Source organism: Phaenicophaeus curvirostris, chromosome 20, assembly GCF_032191515.1.
Source record: "Phaenicophaeus curvirostris isolate KB17595 chromosome 20, BPBGC_Pcur_1.0, whole genome shotgun sequence".
NCBI classification, from domain to species: Eukaryota; Metazoa; Chordata; class Aves; order Cuculiformes; family Cuculidae; genus Phaenicophaeus; species Phaenicophaeus curvirostris.
The window spans coordinates 1,530,670-1,549,056 of record NC_091411.1 but is presented as its reverse complement, the minus strand read 5'-3'; the positions used below and the strand labels follow the sequence as shown (position 1 = coordinate 1,549,056).

The following is an 18,387-nucleotide window of genomic DNA, read 5'->3' as shown; positions in this document are numbered from 1 at the left end:
AGGTGCCAGGACATCCAAGGCACAGAAGGAGACTTGCGGCTGGAGGCAGCAAGACAGATGACCAAGTTTCTGGCTAAATTGATGGTGCCTGAGGAAAAGTTACCAATACTTCATCACAGGAGAATATTCATGCTGTCTTACTGCAGCTTAGATTTCCTTGGAGACAGTTGTTACTCCAGACCTCACTGTGATCTGAGAAGACTCCAAGAATCCATTGCAGATATTCTTGCTGTGGTTGTCATCAGGCAAAGTTGCGCTTCAAGCAGATTGTTTTCTCCTCAAATACATTTCCTCACAAGGACCCAACTTTTTTGAGCAATGAAAAACTTGTCAGGCTGTGTCAATGGAGAAGAAAGACCATAAAGCTACTTGGAAATGAGACCTTGCAATATATCCTTCCAAAGATTGGTCTGAGAGCTCAGGAAGAGACCAGCTATATAGTTTGGAAAGCAAGATGCATAGATAAAACCTGGCTGCCTACAGAACCACCTAGGAACACAAACTCTTGCATTACAAGGGTGCAAAGGGTCAGGCTCCTGGCAGGGATTGGTTGCCATTGCTGTAAGGTGCTGCAAAATGGAGATCGGAATAGAGCCATGTCCCATACCTCATACTCAGGTCAGGGATGCCCAGATGGGGTGGGCCAGGGCCAAGAAGAGGAGATCAGACTATATGCCACCAAAACCGATGTTACTTGCCTGACCATGGGAGCTGCTCTCAGGAAGATCCATGGGGCTCTGCGCATGCTGCTGCAGGGTCAAGGCTCCTGAGAGCAGAGGCTGTTGCTCCTCAGCAAGCTGCCTGGAGGAGAGGAAACCTCTAGAAGCAGGTTTCATGTCCATGGCTCCTTTGTGGCCAAGAAAAGAAGTGGCTCTGGCAGAAGACAAAGGGAGGAGCAGGCTCTCTGCTCTGGCCTGTTATCTGCAGGGTCAGTACAGGCTGAGCCACCTGCCCCTAGCCCAGATGGGATGCTCTGGCCAGCAGCATGGAGACCACCAAGCTGTGAACCCCACTAGCCACGCGTAGGGTCAGGTTATGGGCACCATCTTCTCCAGGACCTCCTAGGGCCACCTTTGTGCCACAGAGCCACAAGGTGCCCTCAGCCCTCCCCAAGCACCAGGTAAAAGCTGCAATGTCATCCCATGATCACCATTGCTTCATATCGCCACGCTTTGAGCCAACATGGGACATAGAGAGCTTTTTCTTTCTCTTTTGGACAGCAACAGAGCTCCAAAATGCTGCTCCCTCCTTGTGGGAGGTGAGAAGTTCAGCTGAGACACTTCACTGTGAACTCTCTTAGGGTGAACAGGATTGTAATGATAATAGTGACCGTAGCAATGCTAATGCTCTTTACTGTAACAGCTTGCATTTATCCAGCGCATTTTGTCCTTTACTTCCACAGTAATTCCATGGAAATCCCACCACTTAGGCCCTTAGAGATGTGTAGATTGTTTCTGAGCTTGAGATAAATGTTTCTTGCGGAAGAATTCCCCAGACCCACAAGGGAAAGGCAACTGCATCGCATCAGCTGTGACACTCAGGCTTGCTCTAACCGATATGGCTTTGCACCGTGACGCTCCCGTGAGAGCTGAGGCCCTCTCTCCTGATAGTGGTTTTTGCGAGCTCCAGCGTTATAGAGACCCTTTAGCAAACAGTGGAGGAGGAGGTGGATGTTGGATTGCTTTACTACACGTCATTTTCAACTGTTTATAATATTCTTCTGTGTCTACATATTTTCTCTGTGCACATTATTCATCAGAGTAAAAAAAGGAACTATGAAAACCTCGACCAACTTTCCTATGACAACAAGCGAGGACCCAAGGTATATATGCATGGAAATGCACGCCGCCCACCAACCTAACTAGCAAATGAGAAATAGCCACAGCCACCAGAAAAATAAAAAAGAGAAAAAAAGAGAAAGAGAAAAAAAAAGAAAAGAAAAGAAAGGAAAAAATAAAGATCCATGACTGTGTTTCTTGGTAGCACGTTTTTATGTTGAGATAGTTTGGTTTGGACTTGAGAATGGAAACCTAGCCAGCTGACCCTGGAAGGATTTCTTTTTGAAACATGCATGTGAACCAGTAATTAACTTGCAAGTTCTTTTTTTTTTTGGAAAGTTGAACCAACCCCCTTTCCTCCCCAAAGGAAACGGTTCCTTGGTGTAAGTTGCTCACTTTTGCTCCCAAAGGTTAACCCTGTGCAATATGTTTTTTTTTTTCATTTCCCATGTTTTTGAAAAACAACACTCATTTGAGTTTCCAATTGCATTCCAAAGCCTTTTTCTCTTTCCTGTACAATGCACGCCTCTTTTTGGGTCTTGATTGACTTCAGTTTGCATGCACAGTGCAAAAAAAAAAAAAAAACCAAAAAAAACCAAACCAAAAAGCCAAACCTTAAAAGAGAAAGGAAGGAAGGGAAGAAAAAAGAAAGAAAAGAAAAGAAAAAAAAAAGAAAAAAATTAGCTATAACCAACCTTATTTAGCAGACTTGTGCAGTTTAATGAATTCTCTTGACCCTTTCCTAGATAGCATGGCTCTCACAAGAAGTCCCGGGGCTCCCGCACTAACCAGCTTTGCTCACACTAATCACAGGCAGAGAAAGTACTTCAGTTTGACCCCGGAACCAAAAACGTGACATCGCTGCTGCTGGAGGCTAAGGAGCTGGAGGCTCGTGTCATCATCCTTTCTGCCAGGTAATGCAAAGCTGTCCCTTCCCCTCCCTGCTCCGAGTTCCTCTCTTTCCTCTTTGCAACAGCGCTGAGCACTAGAATCAGTGCAGATCATAGGAGAATAGAATGATAGAACCGTTAAGGTTGGAAAAGACCTCTAAGATCATCCAGTCCAACCGTCAGCCCAAGCCCACTGTGCCGAATGAACCATGTCCCAAATTACCACATCTACACACTTCTCTGAACCCCTCCAGGGATGGAGACTCCAACACTGTCCTGGGTAGCCTCTTCCAATGCTTCACTACTCTTTCCATAAAGAAATCATTCCTGATACCCAATCTAAACCTCCCCTGGTGCAACTTGAGGCCATTTCCTCTCATCCTTCTCCCTTGTCACTTGGGAGAAGAGGCCAGCACCCACCTCACCACAACCTCCTTTCCCAGAGCTGCAGAAAGCAATGAGGTCTCCCCTCAGCCTCCTTTTCTCCAGACTAAACAGCCCCTCAGCTGCTCCTCAGACTTGTTTTCCAAACCCCTTCCCAGATCCTTTGCCCTTCTCCAGCCCCTCAATGTCTTTCTTGTAGTGAGGAGCCCAAAACTGAGCCCAGGATTCGAGGTGCAGCCTCATCAGTGCCAGTCCCACCTCCTGCTGGCCGCACCATGGCTGGTGCAAGCCAGGATGCTGTTGGCCACCTTGGCCACCTGGGCCATTGCTGGCTCATATTCAAGGAGCATGAAAGAAAACCCTCGTAATGCCCGTGTCCCAGGCAGGTGGTAGATACTGTGCTCCGCATGCTGCTGGCCAGGGAGCTGGCAATGGGCATGGCTGAGATGTTTGGCTGTCCTGCAAATTGTTAGCAGCCACAGAAGCTGTGATAGTTACTGATGATGCCTCCCTATCCACCAGTAAAGAAGGGGAGCTGTGTTGCCCCTTTGCCTGTTGGAGGTCAGCAATAAGGAGCTGGCCAGATTTGCAGATACTTAGCAGTGTGGGGTGCTGTGAGATCAGTTGAAGCTAAGAGGAAGGTTCCCATTTCATCAAGGATTTGGCCATTGCTCAGGAGAACCAGTTATCAGAGGGCGGCTGCCTGGGGATGTGTTTTCCCTGGTGCTGCCACCCTCTTGTAATCTGATACAGGAGGAAAGGGGCCATCCAGCATCTGGAGCCACATTCCATTCCATTCTTCTCGTTGCAGTGAGGATGATGCAGCCACGGTGTACAGATCAGCAGCCATGCTTAATATGACGGGCTCCGGCTACGTGTGGCTGGTGGGGGAACGGGAGATATCGGGCAATGCCCTGCGTTACGCTCCTGATGGTAGGCACCCGCTGGAGGCACCCGCCTTGCTGTCAACCAGGCTTGAATCAGCCTGCTTGGAGTTTGGATGAGCGGTACCCGCCTTCCTGGGGAGCTTTGAGGCTGGGGGAACACGATGCCATGGTGGCCACAAGCGAGTAGAGGGTTCTGCCTGCTGCTCGTGGCTCCCTTTGCCCACATGAGGAGGCAGCGGTCCAGCAGCCTCGGCCACTGTCGTGCCCCGCAGTGGGACTTTGCAAGCTGACGGTCACCTGGGCTTTGGGCAATGGAGTGTGGATGGAGCACAGGGGGCCAGTGTAGCTGTCCCCAGCCCCCCTCTGGCAGGCAGGATGGTGCTAATCCTGCTCCACTGCAGCCACCAACCCTGCTGCCCCTGTCCTGAAGGTCAGGCAACTCCCCAGCTGCGTTCCAGGGGTCTTCAGCCTGTAACTATGAGGGTGCCCAAGCCCTGTGCACGGGGGTAATGCTGGAGTGGCTAGTGCGGCAGGTGGTGCTGACCCACCTCCTCCCCTCTACTCGTGGCAGGAGTGATCGGTCTGCAGCTCATCAACGGGAAGAACGAGTCAGCCCACATCAGCGACGCTGTCGCGGTGGTGGCCCAGGCCGTGCACGACTTGTTTGAGAAGGAGAATATCACAGACCCGCCACGGGGCTGCGTGGGCAACACCAACATCTGGAAGACAGGACCCCTTTTCAAGAGGTATTTGGGAAAGGGTCCTTCTGGAGGAAGCAGAGGACCTGCTGGGGGAGAGCTGGAAAAGGTGGGAATGTGGAAAAGGTGCAGGAAGGCAACATGATAGCTTTGTTCAGATTATCAGTCATTAAAGGTTTGGGGCATGTGGCACAGGACTGTTTGGACTCTTCTGCATGGTTTGGATGTGAGGGCTACATCTCTTCTAGAAAAGTAGCCAGGACTTGAGCTCAGGCACTGGCTCCCTGTTTATCCAGGATTTTTAAGCATCACCTGGATGCCTGGCGCCAACTCAATCCTGGGCAATGCTTGGGCAGCTGGGATCAATGAGGACAGGAATGTCTCCAGGAGGAAGAGATCTGAGGGCCATGATCTCCTCTAACCTGGATCTTAATCCTGTGGATGGAAGAAGGGGATATTTCTGTCAAATTGGAGTGCAGTGCTGCAGACACATTTCTTGCTGAATACTTCAGGGCTGCGGCATGGGTCAGCATGCTGCAAGCAGCACCTGGGTGCAAGACATCTCCATGCATGGGACAGACTGCTCTCTGCTGAAAAGAGTTCTGTGGTTTGGCCGCTGGGATTGCAGCAGATCAGAGTGAGCGCACGTTGGATCTTGCTGCCATGGGCAAGTGTGATCAGCAGATGCTGCATGCGCTTCCCAGAACCCAGTCTTTGTGCTGCATGGGGTTTTGTGCTGCACCATTGCAGATGCTGGAGCCACAAGGGCCTCTTTTGCAGTCTGGATCTCAGTGATACATCAATTCCCTTTGCAGCGGGGCTCCCTGGGTTGGAGTGTGCAGCCTGGCACCAGTGTGTTACTTTTGGCAGTGTGACCTTCTGCCAAGGGTTGTTCTGCGCAGACATGGTTGCGGTGGTTGTGGGATGCCCTTTCTGTAGATACGGGTTCTATTGAGTGCGGGACCTCCAAAGCCTTAAGATTCTTTATAGAACAAATTCTCGCATCCTCTGCGGCAACACAGTCTTCGGCATGAGTTATTGAAAGCTGTTCTCTATGGTGCACTGCAAGTGGCTCAGGCAATTCTGTGTCTTCACTATCATCCTTCCAGGGACTGGGGGGCTCTTTCTCCTTTTGGTGGTGTATGTACTTGCCCAGGCTGTGGTGGGCTGGTGCCAGAAGCACCAGGAGTGGTGCCATTGACACAGGGTCTGCCAGAGGAGGGTGTTCTTGGGTGCTGTGGGACAGATCATTCCTTAAGGGTGTGTGATTGATTTAATGGAAAAGAAGAAGTAATGACAGCAGATACGGTAGAGCAACATTTGGGAAGCTGATTTCACCCACCAAGAAGGGATGGTCACAGGTCTGTAAAGAGACCATGGGTAACCTTGACCGGAATTTTATAGGCAGGCAACTGAGAGAAAACATTTGCCCTTCTGATGCCATCTTATGTGTCCCAGTGGCTGCAGCAGGTTTTCTAGGTTGGCTCACTCTGTTTCTCTCCACAGGGTGTTGATGTCCTCCAAGTACTCAGAGGGCGTCACTGGGCGGGTGGAGTTCAATGAGGATGGGGACAGGAAGTTTGCCAACTACAGCATCATGAACCTGCAGAATCGGAAACTGGTCCAAGTTGGGATTTACAACGGCAGCCATGTACGTACAGGCCTGGATGGGATGGGTAGGAGGGGTGCGTGCGTTGGGGTGTCTACCTATGAGCTCATGTCTGTCTCCTTCCTGTGGGGTTGATCACAGGTCTTGACCAACGACCGGAAGATTATCTGGCCAGGAGGAGAAACCGAGAAACCTCAGGGCTATCAGATGTCCACCAAATTGAAGGTAATAGCACATGGCATTAGGGGGTGGCAGGTGTCCTCAGCTCTCTGCATGCAGAGCTGTGACTTTATCTGCCTCCCACTTCCATTGCTGCCTCTGCAGATGTCAGCAGCATTTGTAAACCCAGGGCAGATGCCATCTTGGACTGGATGTAGCAGAAAAACTTAGAGAAGGTACTATACGATGTTGAAAACTAGAGGACAACTTCCAGATGGAGTAAAACTAGACAGGATGGTAGGCATTCTTTGTTTTGGAAAGAGACAGCCAGAAATGGGATATGAGAGCAACAGAGAAGGGATGGAGGGACAAGGTGTTCACCATTCCTCGTGGCTTGGGAGCCAGAGGGCACCCAGCAGAGGTTTGCAGGAAATACAAGGATAAGCTCCTTTGGCCAAGGCATAGTTCGGTTCCAGAGCCAGTGTGGCTAGACAGTGCAGAGGCCAGAAGAAAACAGGTTCAAAAGGAGATTAAACAAGGTAATGGAGGGTGGATGAGCTGGTGGCTGCAATGTTGGACTCAGGATGTCCCTGAAGTACTGATGGCCAGAAGCTGGAGGTGACACTGGGATACTCCACTCTTGCTTTGCTTCTTATGCCCTTCCCTTAAGTGTAGCCCAGCAGCCACTTTAGTGACTGGATCCCAGGCAAGTTAATCTTACCAGTATGACCCTTTATTTGTCCTACTGTCCAGGCAAGGGAAATGACACATTCCCACTGGCAGTGAGTCCTTATTCCTGAGGAGATGGTGTAGACGTGCTGAGATGCTGCTGTGCTGAAAAGGACCAGGACTGAAATATTGCATTAGCTTGGGGCAGTGGGATAGTGTCTAGAGCACCAATCACAGAATCACAAAACTGTTCGAGTTGGAGAGGACCTCAAAGCCCATCCAGTTCCACCCCCTGGCCACGGGCAGGGACACCTCCCACTGGATGAGGGGCTCCAAGCCCCATCCAACCTGGCCTTGAACCCCTCCAGGGATGGGGCAGCCACCACTGCTCTGGGCAACCTGGGCCAGGGCCTCCCCACCTTCTCAGCAAAACATTTCTTCCTAAGATCTCTTCTCAATCTCCCCTCTTTCAGATGAAAACCATTTCCCTTATCCTACCCCTGAACTCCTTGACAGAATCACAGAATCACAGAATCACAGAATAACCAGGTTGGAAGAGACCCACCGGATCACCGAGTCCAACCGTTCCTACCAAACACTAAACCATATCCCTCAGCACCTCGTCCACCCGTGCCTTAAACACCTCCAGGGAAGGTGACTCAACCACCTCCCTGGGCAGCCTGTTCCAGTGCCCAATGACCCTTTCTGTAAAGAATTTTTTCCTAACGTCTAGCCTAAACCTCCCCTGGCGGAGCTTGAGGCCATTCCCTCTTGTCCTGTCCCCTGTCACTTGGGAGAAGAGGCCAGCACCCTCCTCTCTACAACGTCCTTTCAGGTAGTTGTAGAGAGCAATGAGGTCACCCCTCAGCCTCCTCTTCTCCAGGCTAAACAACCCCAGCTCTCTCAGCCGTTCCTCATAAGGCCTGTTCTCCAGCCCTTTCACCAGCTTTGTTGCTCTTCTCTGGACTCTCTCCAGAGCCTCAACATCCTTCTTGTGGTGAGGGGCCCAGAACTGAACACAGGATTCGAGGAGCGGTCTCACCAGTGCCAAGTACAAAGGGAGGATAACCTCCCTGGACCTGCTGGTCACGCCGTTTCTGATACAAGCCAAGATGCCATTGGCCTTCTTGGCCACCTGGGCACACTGCTGGCTCATATTCAGTCGGCTGTCAACCAACACCCCCAGGTCCCTCTCCTCCAGGCAGCTTTCTAGACAGACTTCTCCCAGTCTGTAGCACTGCATAGGGTTGTTGTGCCCCAAGTGCAGGACCCGGCATTTGGCCTTGTTAAACCTCATGCCATTGGACTCTGCCCAGCGGTCCAGCCTGTTCAGATCCCTTTGCAGAGCCTCCTGACCCTCCAGCAGATCGACACTTCCACCCAGAAATGACAAATGGCTCCTCCCCAGATCTTGGCTATGTGGTGGTTCTCATTGGCTTGCTGTAAGGGAAAGGGTTGTGAGAGGTGCTGAGGCTGAGGTGAAAGTGCCACATGAAGAAGGATGCTGGTATGGCTGTTCCTTATCTTGGGTGCAGGGAAAGCAATTGTCCCCATGCCAAAGCCGGGTCCTGCTTCTGAGCTGAGCAGTTTCATGTGCTGAGATGGCAGTTGAGGAGGGAACCACAGCGCATCAGCCATGCTCTCTATCAGGGGCACGTAGCTCTGGAGGGGAATGGAGACAAGTGGTTGTTTGTGTTTCACCTGACAGATTGTGACAATCCACCAAGAGCCCTTTGTGTACGTGAAGCCCACACAAGCAGATGGGACATGCAGAGAGGAATTCACCATCAACGGAGATCCTGTGAAAAAGGTCTTCTGCACTGGACCCAATGAGACCATCCCAGGTAACTCAGGCTGGTGGTAAGTGCAGCAGATCCCCCAGCCCACCCAGCTTATAGAGACTCTGTCCCAAGAAGGGGTCCTTAGGGAGAGTGCTCAGTCACACAGGAGGAGGAGCAGAAACGTGACAGCACATTCAGCCCTTCTATCAGCTTCAGCCCCAGTGTAGTTTTGCACAGTAACATGGAACAGTGCTGCAGGTTTTTGACCCCAACAGGTGATTTTCACACTGGGTGGGCTCCAGGGCTGTTTGGAGGGATTGCATCCCATGTTTCTGTCTTCTGACATGCTCCAATTCTCTTTGCTTTGATCGCAAACAGAAGCAAGAACCCTGAGGCACACTAGCTCCTGCTGCGCTGGTACTAACACCACCAGTTTCAAACCACTTTATCACAGCAAGTTCAGGATTAGGAGCGAGCACCTGTTGGGGAGTGCAAGCTACTTAGTAATGCCAGATTCACCCAACTCCACCTGAATTGCATCCCCCTGGCACATCATGCTTTCCTGTGCACAGTTTTGTCCCCCTAGCCCTGAATTGTGTCCTGGGCTGTGTTCAGCCTGATAGGTTCATATTAGCACTCCCCCAGCACAGCCTGCATGCACCAAGCCCCCACTGTCCTCTGCAGTGGGTCAGTAGCACCAACTCTCAGTCCACCTCACTGGGACAGAGCAAATGAATGAGCCCCCTTTGCCCCAGCTTGCTTTCTTCCCACACCGGTGCTTCCCTCTCACCCACGGGCAGTGGAGGCAGTGGGGACAGTGGGAGAGGGTGGGTGATGCAGGTGGCACTGCTTGAGCGATGTGATTACATCTCATGTGAAACCAGAGCCATGCAGGTGGCTGCTCTCGCTGGGGACAGCCATGAATTCTGCACGGGGTCATGGGCAAAGGGCTACCTCCACTTGTCTCCCCCTTTTTCTCCCACCCACAGGCCGCCCCACCGTGGCCCTGTGCTGCTACGGCTTCTGTATCGACCTGCTCATCCGCCTGGCAGGGGTGATGAACTTCACTTACGAGGTTCACCTGGTGGCTGATGGTAAATTTGGTACCCAAGAGCGGGTGAGTTTGGGCAGCCTGTAGTATCTCTTTGCCTGTTTTATGTCTTGAAACACCCCTGTGCGCTTCTCCAGAGCAGGGGTGGGGGGGTCAGTGCCACAGGTGTGTGGGTCCTGGCCAGTGGGGACACTTGTCAGGGCAGTGGGCTGATCCTGCACCGGTTCTCTGGCAGGTTAACAACAGCAACAAGAAGGAGTGGAACGGGATGATGGGGGAGCTGCTAAGTGGCCAAGCGGACATGATTGTGGCTCCCCTCACCATCAACAATGAGCGGGCACAGTACATTGAGTTCTCCAAGCCCTTCAAGTACCAGGGCCTCACCATTCTTGTGAAGAAGGTATGGTTTGGGATGGGGTGTTTTGTGGATGAGCGGTGTCCTTGCTCCCCAGCTGTGGCCCACCACAGGGCAGCTGCAAATCCCAGCCTTTGCTGCTGGATACTAGCCTCCACATTGCCGATTTTAACTATGGAACCTGACTTGGCCACCCTGAGCTTTTCTGTGTAGCAGAGCAGAAGGAGCTTGGAGCAGGGCAGGGGGTCCAGGCAGGCAAGGTGCAGGCTTGACGGGTGCCAGCGCTGTTCATATCTCTCCTGTGTGCTAGGAAATCCCCCGCAGCACCTTGGACTCGTTCATGCAGCCTTTCCAGAGCACACTGTGGCTGCTGGTGGGGCTGTCGGTGCACGTGGTGGCAGTGATGTTGTACCTCTTAGACCGATTCAGGTGAGTGTGCTTTGGTCATCCAAGGGCTGGAGGGGACAAGGGAGTGTTCCTGGGAACTACCCGCAGTGCCTTGCTCAGCACAGCCCTGCAGCTCTTTGGGAGGCTCCCTCTCAGAGGAGCTGAACCCACTTTCTCTGCCCCACCAGCCCTGGGCTGGGCTCCTGGCTTCTCTGGCTGCTGCTAAATGGAGATATGTGTGGTACATGGCACCTGGATATGTGGGAACATGCCTGACCAAGGGGCCTGTCAGCTCCTGCCTTCTGATTTAGTCCCCTTTGACCCCTGGGCAGCTCCTCTGAAGGGCAAGGAGCCTGTCCCCCTCACTAGCCCTGTACCCAGAGGTCCCTGTGGTTAATCTGCAGCAAATCCTCCATGTTGCAGTGGGAGAAGCTTAAGCTGGACGGGATCAGATGATCTTTCTGGCCCAGAGAGAAGTGTGATGGGACCAATGTGAGTTGGACAGGGCTGCAGATAAGCACAAGTGACATGCAAGGCAGTGGCACAGGAGCAATGAAGAGCTGTTTGGGGCACAGGCATGGTTCGTAGGGTTGAGTGATGTAGGGATGCATCAGGACATGGAGGGCACAGCAGAGAATTCTGGGAACCAGGGTAAGGAATATGAGAAGAGTTCTCTGTCTTGTTTTTCAGTCCGTTTGGCCGGTTCAAAGTGAACAGTGAAGAGGAGGAGGAAGATGCCCTGACACTCTCCTCTGCCATGTGGTTCTCCTGGGGAGTCCTACTGAACTCTGGTATTGGAGAAGGTGTGTTGCAGCTGAATCAGGGAGGACACTGTGCAGGGGGAGAGGCCTGTGCCCACTTCCACTGTCTCCTCTCTGTGGCAAGGCTGTTACCTTCAGGGGACCCCTCGGTGAATGGGTATGACCCTCCTTCCCTGAGCCTTCCCTGGAGGGTGCTGGTGGGGGATTCAGTGATGCTGGTGCAGTACTGTTGCAGCACTCTTCATGCAGACCATCCTGCCACCTCTCATGACCAATTATAGGAAAAGAGTCCTTCCTGGGCTACTTCTCCTGCCCAGGGTTACGCATCTGCTTAGGGTGAGACAAATCATACCCTGGAAGGAGCCATGGGGTTTTCTTGGCTTCAGCAATGCAAGAGCTCCTTGCATGGCTGTTGGCAGAGCAGATAGATGGGGAACATCTGCAGCTACCATTGGCCTTGCCATGGAATGGATGTGGCTTTAGTGACCAAGTAAGTCCTTGTTGTGCCAGTCTGATCTCACGTCTCTCCATCCAGGTGCTCCTCGGAGTTTCTCTGCACGCATTCTTGGCATGGTGTGGGCTGGCTTCGCTATGATCATTGTGGCTTCATACACTGCCAACCTGGCAGCCTTCCTGGTGTTAGACCGGCCTGAGGAGAGAATTACAGGCATCAATGACCCCCGGGTAAAGACCCCTCACTTGCTTTTCCTGTTCCTGTCCGCCTCTGGGCACAGAAGCAGGAGATGCCTCTAGTGGGTACCTTCTGGCTCATAAAATATGACTTCGAGTATGCAGAGCCCTGCTTCAACACGGCTGTGGGTCTGTGCCAGGGGATTGAGCCCTGCCTGGGGCTGTTGCATCTGAGCCCCTATGCTGGGTGGGAATGGAAAGATACTGGGAGGGATCAGCAGGGGAAACCTTGTCCAGCACTAGAATGTACCCAGCCAAACTCTCTTCCATTTCCTGGAGAGCCTGCAGTAACTGATGAGGAAACAATTCATTATGGATGAGTTATAACTAATGAAATTGTCCCTGCGGTGCAGTCGATACTCTCAGCAGATACCATCACGCCTCAAACCCATTTCCTGCTCTGGCAAGGACACAACCACAGCTTATCAGCCCAGGCACGCAGGAATGTTTGCAACAGCAGCACCGACCCACAGCATCCCGTGCCCTCTGCCCACAGACCTGTCTGCCTCCTGCATCCTCAGCACAACAATGTCCCTGTCCCATAGCATCCCTTCTCCCTCCACCATGATCCCAGAGCATTCACTGCACCACGGCATCTTCATCTCTGCTGAGGAGATCGAGATCTTCTCTGGCAAACCGGACCCTGAAGGGGATGGAAAATTAGGAAACAAAGCTTTGGGGTAAGCCAGTTTGTTTGATGAAGCACAGAAGACAGGAGCTCTACCCTTGCCTTTCAGCTGCGTAACCCCTCGGATAAGTTCATCTATGCCACGGTGAAGCAGAGCTCAGTGGACATCTACTTCCGACGGCAGGTGGAGCTGAGCACCATGTACCGGCACATGGAGAAGCACAACTACGAGAGCGCTGCCGAAGCCATCCAGGCAGTGAGGGACAAGTGAGTGGGACCAGCACCTTGTTTGGCCATACGGGGAAGGGGTTTGGGGGGTTGCAGTTTGGTGGAGCAAGCAGGGCTGAGGTAAACCTGGAGGGAGCTGCGGCCGAAGCATGGCTTGATGGGACCTGCCCAGTTGGTGCTGGGTAGGATCTTCCTAGTCCTAGCGCGTACCAGGTCTCTGGATGGAGAGCACAAGGTCTGGTGGGGATGACCTCTTTTTCTGGCCTCTGCAATTGATTCTGTGCGAGGCTGGGTGGCTTCAAATTCCATGTCAACCCCTCATACTCCTGCACCAAAGTTTTGCCTAGTCTTCTGCCTTCCAGCAGCACACAGACAGACCCTGCTGGGAGGAGGGTGATGCTAATCAGTGCTTAAATTAGGGCTGGGAGCACCCGTGGTGGCTGCAGACAATCAGGGCTACCCATACTTACCCATCTCTTCTCTCTTGATATCCAGCAAGCTCCATGCCTTCATCTGGGACTCAGCAGTGCTGGAGTTTGAAGCCTCCCAGAAATGTGACCTGGTGACGACGGGGGAGCTTTTCTTCCGCTCTGGCTTCGGGATTGGGATGCGCAAGGACAGCCCGTGGAAGCAGAACGTCTCCCTGGCCATCCTCAAGTCCGTACATGGCTCTTGGCATGGGGCTCACCCCGAATGCTGCATGTTTTAGCACGCAAGTAGCCTTGTGCCAGGCATTGCTACCCCATCCTCCAGATCTTCTGCAGGGACAGGGGCAGTAGGGGCTGCTGTGTTGCTCCTGATTAAGGGGATATGCCTGAGTGACCAGGGTGGGCACCCTCAGCTCCAGCTCTGGCTCACAGGAGCTGGTGGAAAGGCAGAGCAGAGCAGGGAACAGGAGTCGTGCTCTGCTGCAGGAGCATAAGCAAAGCTGGCAGAAGGCAGCCCAGGGGCCATCCAGCACCAGGTCCTTGTGAGCAGGGTGCAGCAGGTGGCAGGGATGCTGCCATTCCCCAGCTTCTCCCTGTGAGCTCAGCCTGTGCTGCCCAGACCTGATCTTCCAAGGGGTTTTCTTTCACCTCTGTCTATTCCTGTTAGGCAAAGATATTTCAGGACCCCTGCTGGGTCCTGCTGAGGCTTTTGTACCAGCTTGACCTTGCGCCATGGGCTGCCTTAAGTCAATCTGATATTGCGGGTAAAAAGGATTTGGAGATGAAAGGCCTGAGAGAGATGATGGGCAGGATGTGGAAGACACATGCAGGACAGAGGGAGCCGTGGGACCTCGTCTGTGGGGTGATCTTACCATGAGCGGCAGTGGAGAGACAGGATTTGGAACAACAATATGAGAAGCCTGGAGAGGCTGCAAGAGTCCTTGGTGACCTCCTGGGACAGAATGGGGAAGTCCAGGGCTACAGGTGGTCCGGGAAGGCAGGAGCCATGTGCCAGGGACAAGAGGGAGGAAAGTGCAGAGGGATCCACGGTCTGTTTCCACCTCCATTGGCACTAGCCATCCAGGCAGATTGGCGGTGTGGGGACATGGTTTGTACCCTCCCAGGCTGTGACACCAGCTTGATGAGGAGTCCCAGTCCTCGCTGAGCACAGCAGGGAGCTGCTGAGAAGCAGTTATTCCTTGCCCTGCTCTGTAGGGTGCTGGCGATCACCAGACAGGACTGGGGTCCAGCATTGCCTGAGGTCCCGAGCAGCCAAGGCAGGAGAGGGGATTGCGCAGGATGATATTGGGGATATGGTTCATGTCAGGTACCTGCAGCCTTCCTTCACACACCCCCTCCGAGCCCTGCCTACATCCATCAGCAGCATCCCACCCATTGGGAACACACATAGCTCTTTTTGGCAGCAGCCAGCCAACTCCCTGGCTCTCGGACACAAGGAAGTGGTACCAGGCGGCTGTAGGTACCTCCTCGCACCTCGTGGCAGCTCTGGCTGTGTGGAGGGCCACGTGCAAACACACGCTGTTTGGACACCCACAGCAGCCACTCTACACAAAAGCCCTACGAGCACATGCGTGTGAGTATGTGTGCAATCAGCCAGGCGTGCACACGCATCACCCTGTGTTTGTAGGCTGCCTACAAGTGCAGAGTCCTAGCATGGAGGGCATGAAGGCACAAAGGGCACATGCCCCAGCTCCTGGTCCCCAGTGACTACTCTGTCCTTTCTCATTGTGCTTTCAGGTCCCATGAGAACGGCTTCATGGAGGATTTGGACAAGACTTGGGTGAGGTATCAGGAGTGTGATTCCCGTAGCAATGCCCCAGCAACACTCACCTTTGAAAATATGGCAGGTTTGTTCTGCAAACCTCTTTCTTCCTCTTCGCTGGGTAGCCTGCTTTCGCTCAAGACATTCTCCTCTCCAGGGCTCTCCTCTCGGGCCAAAGCTCTGCTTCTTCTGGGTTTGTGCTTTCCTAGCGCTGGGAGGCTGCTGCGTTGGGCTCCAATCCCTTCTTATCTGAAAAAGCTCTGCAAAGCTTCCCCCACCTTCCCTGGGGTGGCTTTCTCATCAGTGGGGCTGTCCTGCTTTGACCATTGCTCCCCTCCCTCTGCTCTGGCCAAGCTATGGCTGTCCTGGTGAAATCAGAGCTGTCGCCAAGGGGGAGAGCGGGGAGCAACACCTCAGGGGAGACAAGAGCAGCCACGGAGGCAAATGAGGACCCTTCTGGAGGTGAGGGGCAGCCCCCAGCCCTGAGGAGTGTGTTCCATCTGGCCCTGGGGCAGAGGCAGGAGGAGGATAATCCATACAGATAGGGGCTTCTTGGTCCCTCTTTGCAAAGGCTGCAAGTTCCCCTAGTTGGGCTCTCCCATTGCAGCGATGCCAGTCCTTCACCCAGCCAATTCGGTGATGCAGGATGAGGGGCATCTGATGGGACCCCATCCCCGCTGGTATCGTGGGCCAGGACAGAATCACTGAGGGAGGGGGTGCTTTGCTCCATCTCCTCTTGACCCTATCCCCAAAATGCCAGTGCTTGCTGATGGACCAAATAACAGCACCAGGGCTGGGTTTCTGGTGTAAACAACCCTACAAGCCTCAGGGGATGAGGTCTGCCCTGGTGTTTCATACAGCACCAAGCACACCCCCAGCATTGCTGCAGCACCGTCTGCTTCAGCGGGCAGGAGTTTGCACAGACATCAAAGAATCATAGAGTCTTGGAATGGCTTGGGTCTAAGAGACCTGAAAGCCCATCCAGTCCTACCCCCTACCATGGGCAGGGACACCTCCCACTGGATCCAGTTGCTCCAAGGCCCATCCAGCCTGGCCTTGAACCCCTCCAGGGATGGGGCAGCCACCACTGCTCTGGGCAACCTGGGCCAGGGCCTCCCCACCCTCACAGCAAAACATTTCTCCCCAAGATCTCATCTCAATCTCCCCTCCTTCAGCTCAAAACTGCTACCCCTCATCCTGTCCCTGCACTCCCTGATCAAGAGCCCCTCCCCAGCTTTCCTGGAGCCCCTTTCAGGACTGGAAGCTGCTCTAAGGTCTCCCCAGAGCCTTCTCTTCTTCAGGTTGAATAACCCCAACTCTCCACGTGTCATTCAGCACCCATTACATTTCTGCCCATCACTGCGGGTGCCCAACCTGCAGCACCTGCCCTGCTTTGCTGCGTTCCCCTTCCCAGCCCCACCAGGACTGCAGGGGGATGGTGGGGGGGACCCTGGGTTGGCAGATGCTCCTGTTGCTGAGTGTGATACCGAGGAAATGAAGTGTCATGGTGCGATTTCCATTGCCCCCTGTAACTTTCCTGCTTATTTCAGGTGTGTTTATGCTGGTGGCTGGAGGTATTGTTGCCGGGATATTTTTAATATTCATAGAAATAGCTTACAAAAGGCATAAGGACGCGCGGAGGAAGCAGATGCAGCTGGCGTTTGCGGCCGTTAATGTGTGGAGGAAAAACCTGCAGGTAGGACAAACCGTTTTTAGAGCAAATCTCCAACAGGTGCGTTTTCCATTCCTTCACCAAATCCGTGAATGCAGAGCTGTGGATTAGCTTGGGTCCCTCTGTCCCCCACCCCGCAACCCCGTAACTCCAGCTGGGCGTTACTGGGTCCCTGCCTTGTCCCAGGAGCTGCCCCAGCCGATGCCATCTCTCCTGGGAGATGTCACACACAGCTCCAGCCGGGTCAGAGACCTGGCCCGAATAGCCCCACTGGTGCTCTGGGTGGGGACTCTGCTCTGCTGGGGACCATGTGCCAGAGCGAGGTCCTGCTCTGGCTGAGCAAGCGGTACCAGCGCAGCAGATTTGCAGGCGCTCTGCCCCGCTGCCTGGCTCTGTCCGTGCTCACCAGCAGGCAGGAGGGTTGATTCGCTGCCACTGAGCATCCCTGCCCAGTGCTCACATGGAGTAATGCACCAGGGATGGTTCCATCACCTTCTCCTCCCTTCCCACTCCCCAGAGGCGCGATAGCTTTTGTCATACTCCAAAATGAGGTGGTGCGTGCTCTTGTCCTTTGGAGACAAGGACATCTTCCCACATGGGAGCCAGCAATGCCGGTGCCTGTCAGCACCAAGGCTGCCCCAAACCCCTTCCATGGGGCCATTTCTCACCCTGGCTTCCCCCACCCATGGAACACTCTGTGCTGCTCAGGCAGGGGAGCCCAGGAGGGTCAGTGGCACCGAGCCATGGGTACATCCATGGGCCACCAGCCTCATGCCTCCCTTACCCCATCTCTTTCAGGGCTGAGCCCCATGATGCCCCCCAGCCCCAGTTTAGGGTGGCTGGAGGCTCTCTCTGAATCACTCTGGCTGCTTTTCTTCCTTCGGGAAGCAAACCGGCCTTCAAAAAGCAAGAGATCCTTTAAGTGGCTAAAGGAGACTGCTGTTCACAGCAGAGCCAGTGACTGAAAGAGAGAGAACGAGGCTTGGGGACCCCAAAACAAGCCCAGAGCGGTGGCCCTGTGGGAGCAGAGCTGGCTGGGGTGTGCGGGGTGGGGGGCTGCCTGGGTGGAGGCAACCTGCCCGAGAGCAGCAAGGGGAAGTACGAGGCTGGGCTGCTGTGTCCTCAGAGCTCATTGGGTTCAGTTCACTGAGGAGGGTCTCGAAAAAAAAGCCATTTCTCGATACTTTTTTTCCTTTTTCTTCTTTTTTATTTTTCTTTCTTTGCTTCCAAAAGAAAAAAAAAAGATGCAGCAGCACCGAGGGGGTTAAGGCTGCTGGGACAGAGCACACTAGTCGCACTGCCATTTTTCACTTGCCAACCTTCTAGAAAATACTGCACTGGGTCCTTGGGCAGAGTCTGTGGGACTGTGAGCAAAGCATGCTGCCCTGTGGGGGTAAACAGCCTCATGGTAAAGAGCCGTTTGACATTGTAAGACTTTTCCACAGGAGGAAACGTCAGAGCACTAGTATCTGGTACATTGCTAGAAGGTAGGCAAGTGGAAAGATTTATTTGTTAAAACAAACAAACAAAAATGATGGTTTTTGGGATC

The 18,387-nt window shown here is 53.4% G+C and overlaps 1 protein-coding gene across 24 annotated transcripts in view; it reads left to right on the top strand.

Annotated features, from left to right (window-relative positions):
* GRIN1 (glutamate ionotropic receptor NMDA type subunit 1) overlaps positions 1-18,387 on the top strand; it is a 41,030-nt gene that overhangs the window by 14,332 nt on the left and 8,311 nt on the right. For 9 of the 24 annotated variants that reach the window (XR_011338832.1, XM_069873024.1, XM_069873025.1 and 6 more), the window contains exons 4-20: positions 1,760-1,822; positions 2,592-2,692; positions 3,864-3,985; positions 4,511-4,685; positions 6,144-6,288; positions 6,388-6,471; positions 8,783-8,918; positions 9,234-9,272; positions 9,845-9,972; positions 10,142-10,306; positions 10,572-10,690; positions 11,339-11,451; positions 11,945-12,093; positions 12,837-12,994; positions 13,451-13,612; positions 15,142-15,251; positions 16,717-16,862. Coding sequence is in view for 23 of the 24 variants with exons in the window: in XM_069873024.1 (XP_069729125.1) it covers positions 1,760-1,822; positions 2,592-2,692; positions 3,864-3,985; positions 4,511-4,685; positions 6,144-6,288; positions 6,388-6,471; positions 8,783-8,918; positions 9,234-9,272; positions 9,845-9,972; positions 10,142-10,306; positions 10,572-10,690; positions 11,339-11,451; positions 11,945-12,093; positions 12,837-12,994; positions 13,451-13,612; positions 15,142-15,251; positions 16,717-16,862 (2,115 nt within the window). In the remaining variant the exon portion in view is untranslated. Of the gene's footprint in view, positions 1-1,759; positions 1,823-2,591; positions 2,693-3,863; positions 3,986-4,510; positions 4,686-6,143; positions 6,289-6,387; positions 6,472-8,782; positions 8,919-9,233; positions 9,273-9,844; positions 9,973-10,141; positions 10,307-10,571; positions 10,691-11,338; positions 11,452-11,944; positions 12,094-12,836; positions 12,995-13,450; positions 13,613-15,141; positions 15,252-16,716; positions 16,863-18,283; positions 18,326-18,387 lie in introns of all 24 variants that reach the window. The other 15 variants (XM_069873028.1, XM_069873036.1, XM_069873033.1 and 12 more) reach the window with 5 other exon arrangements.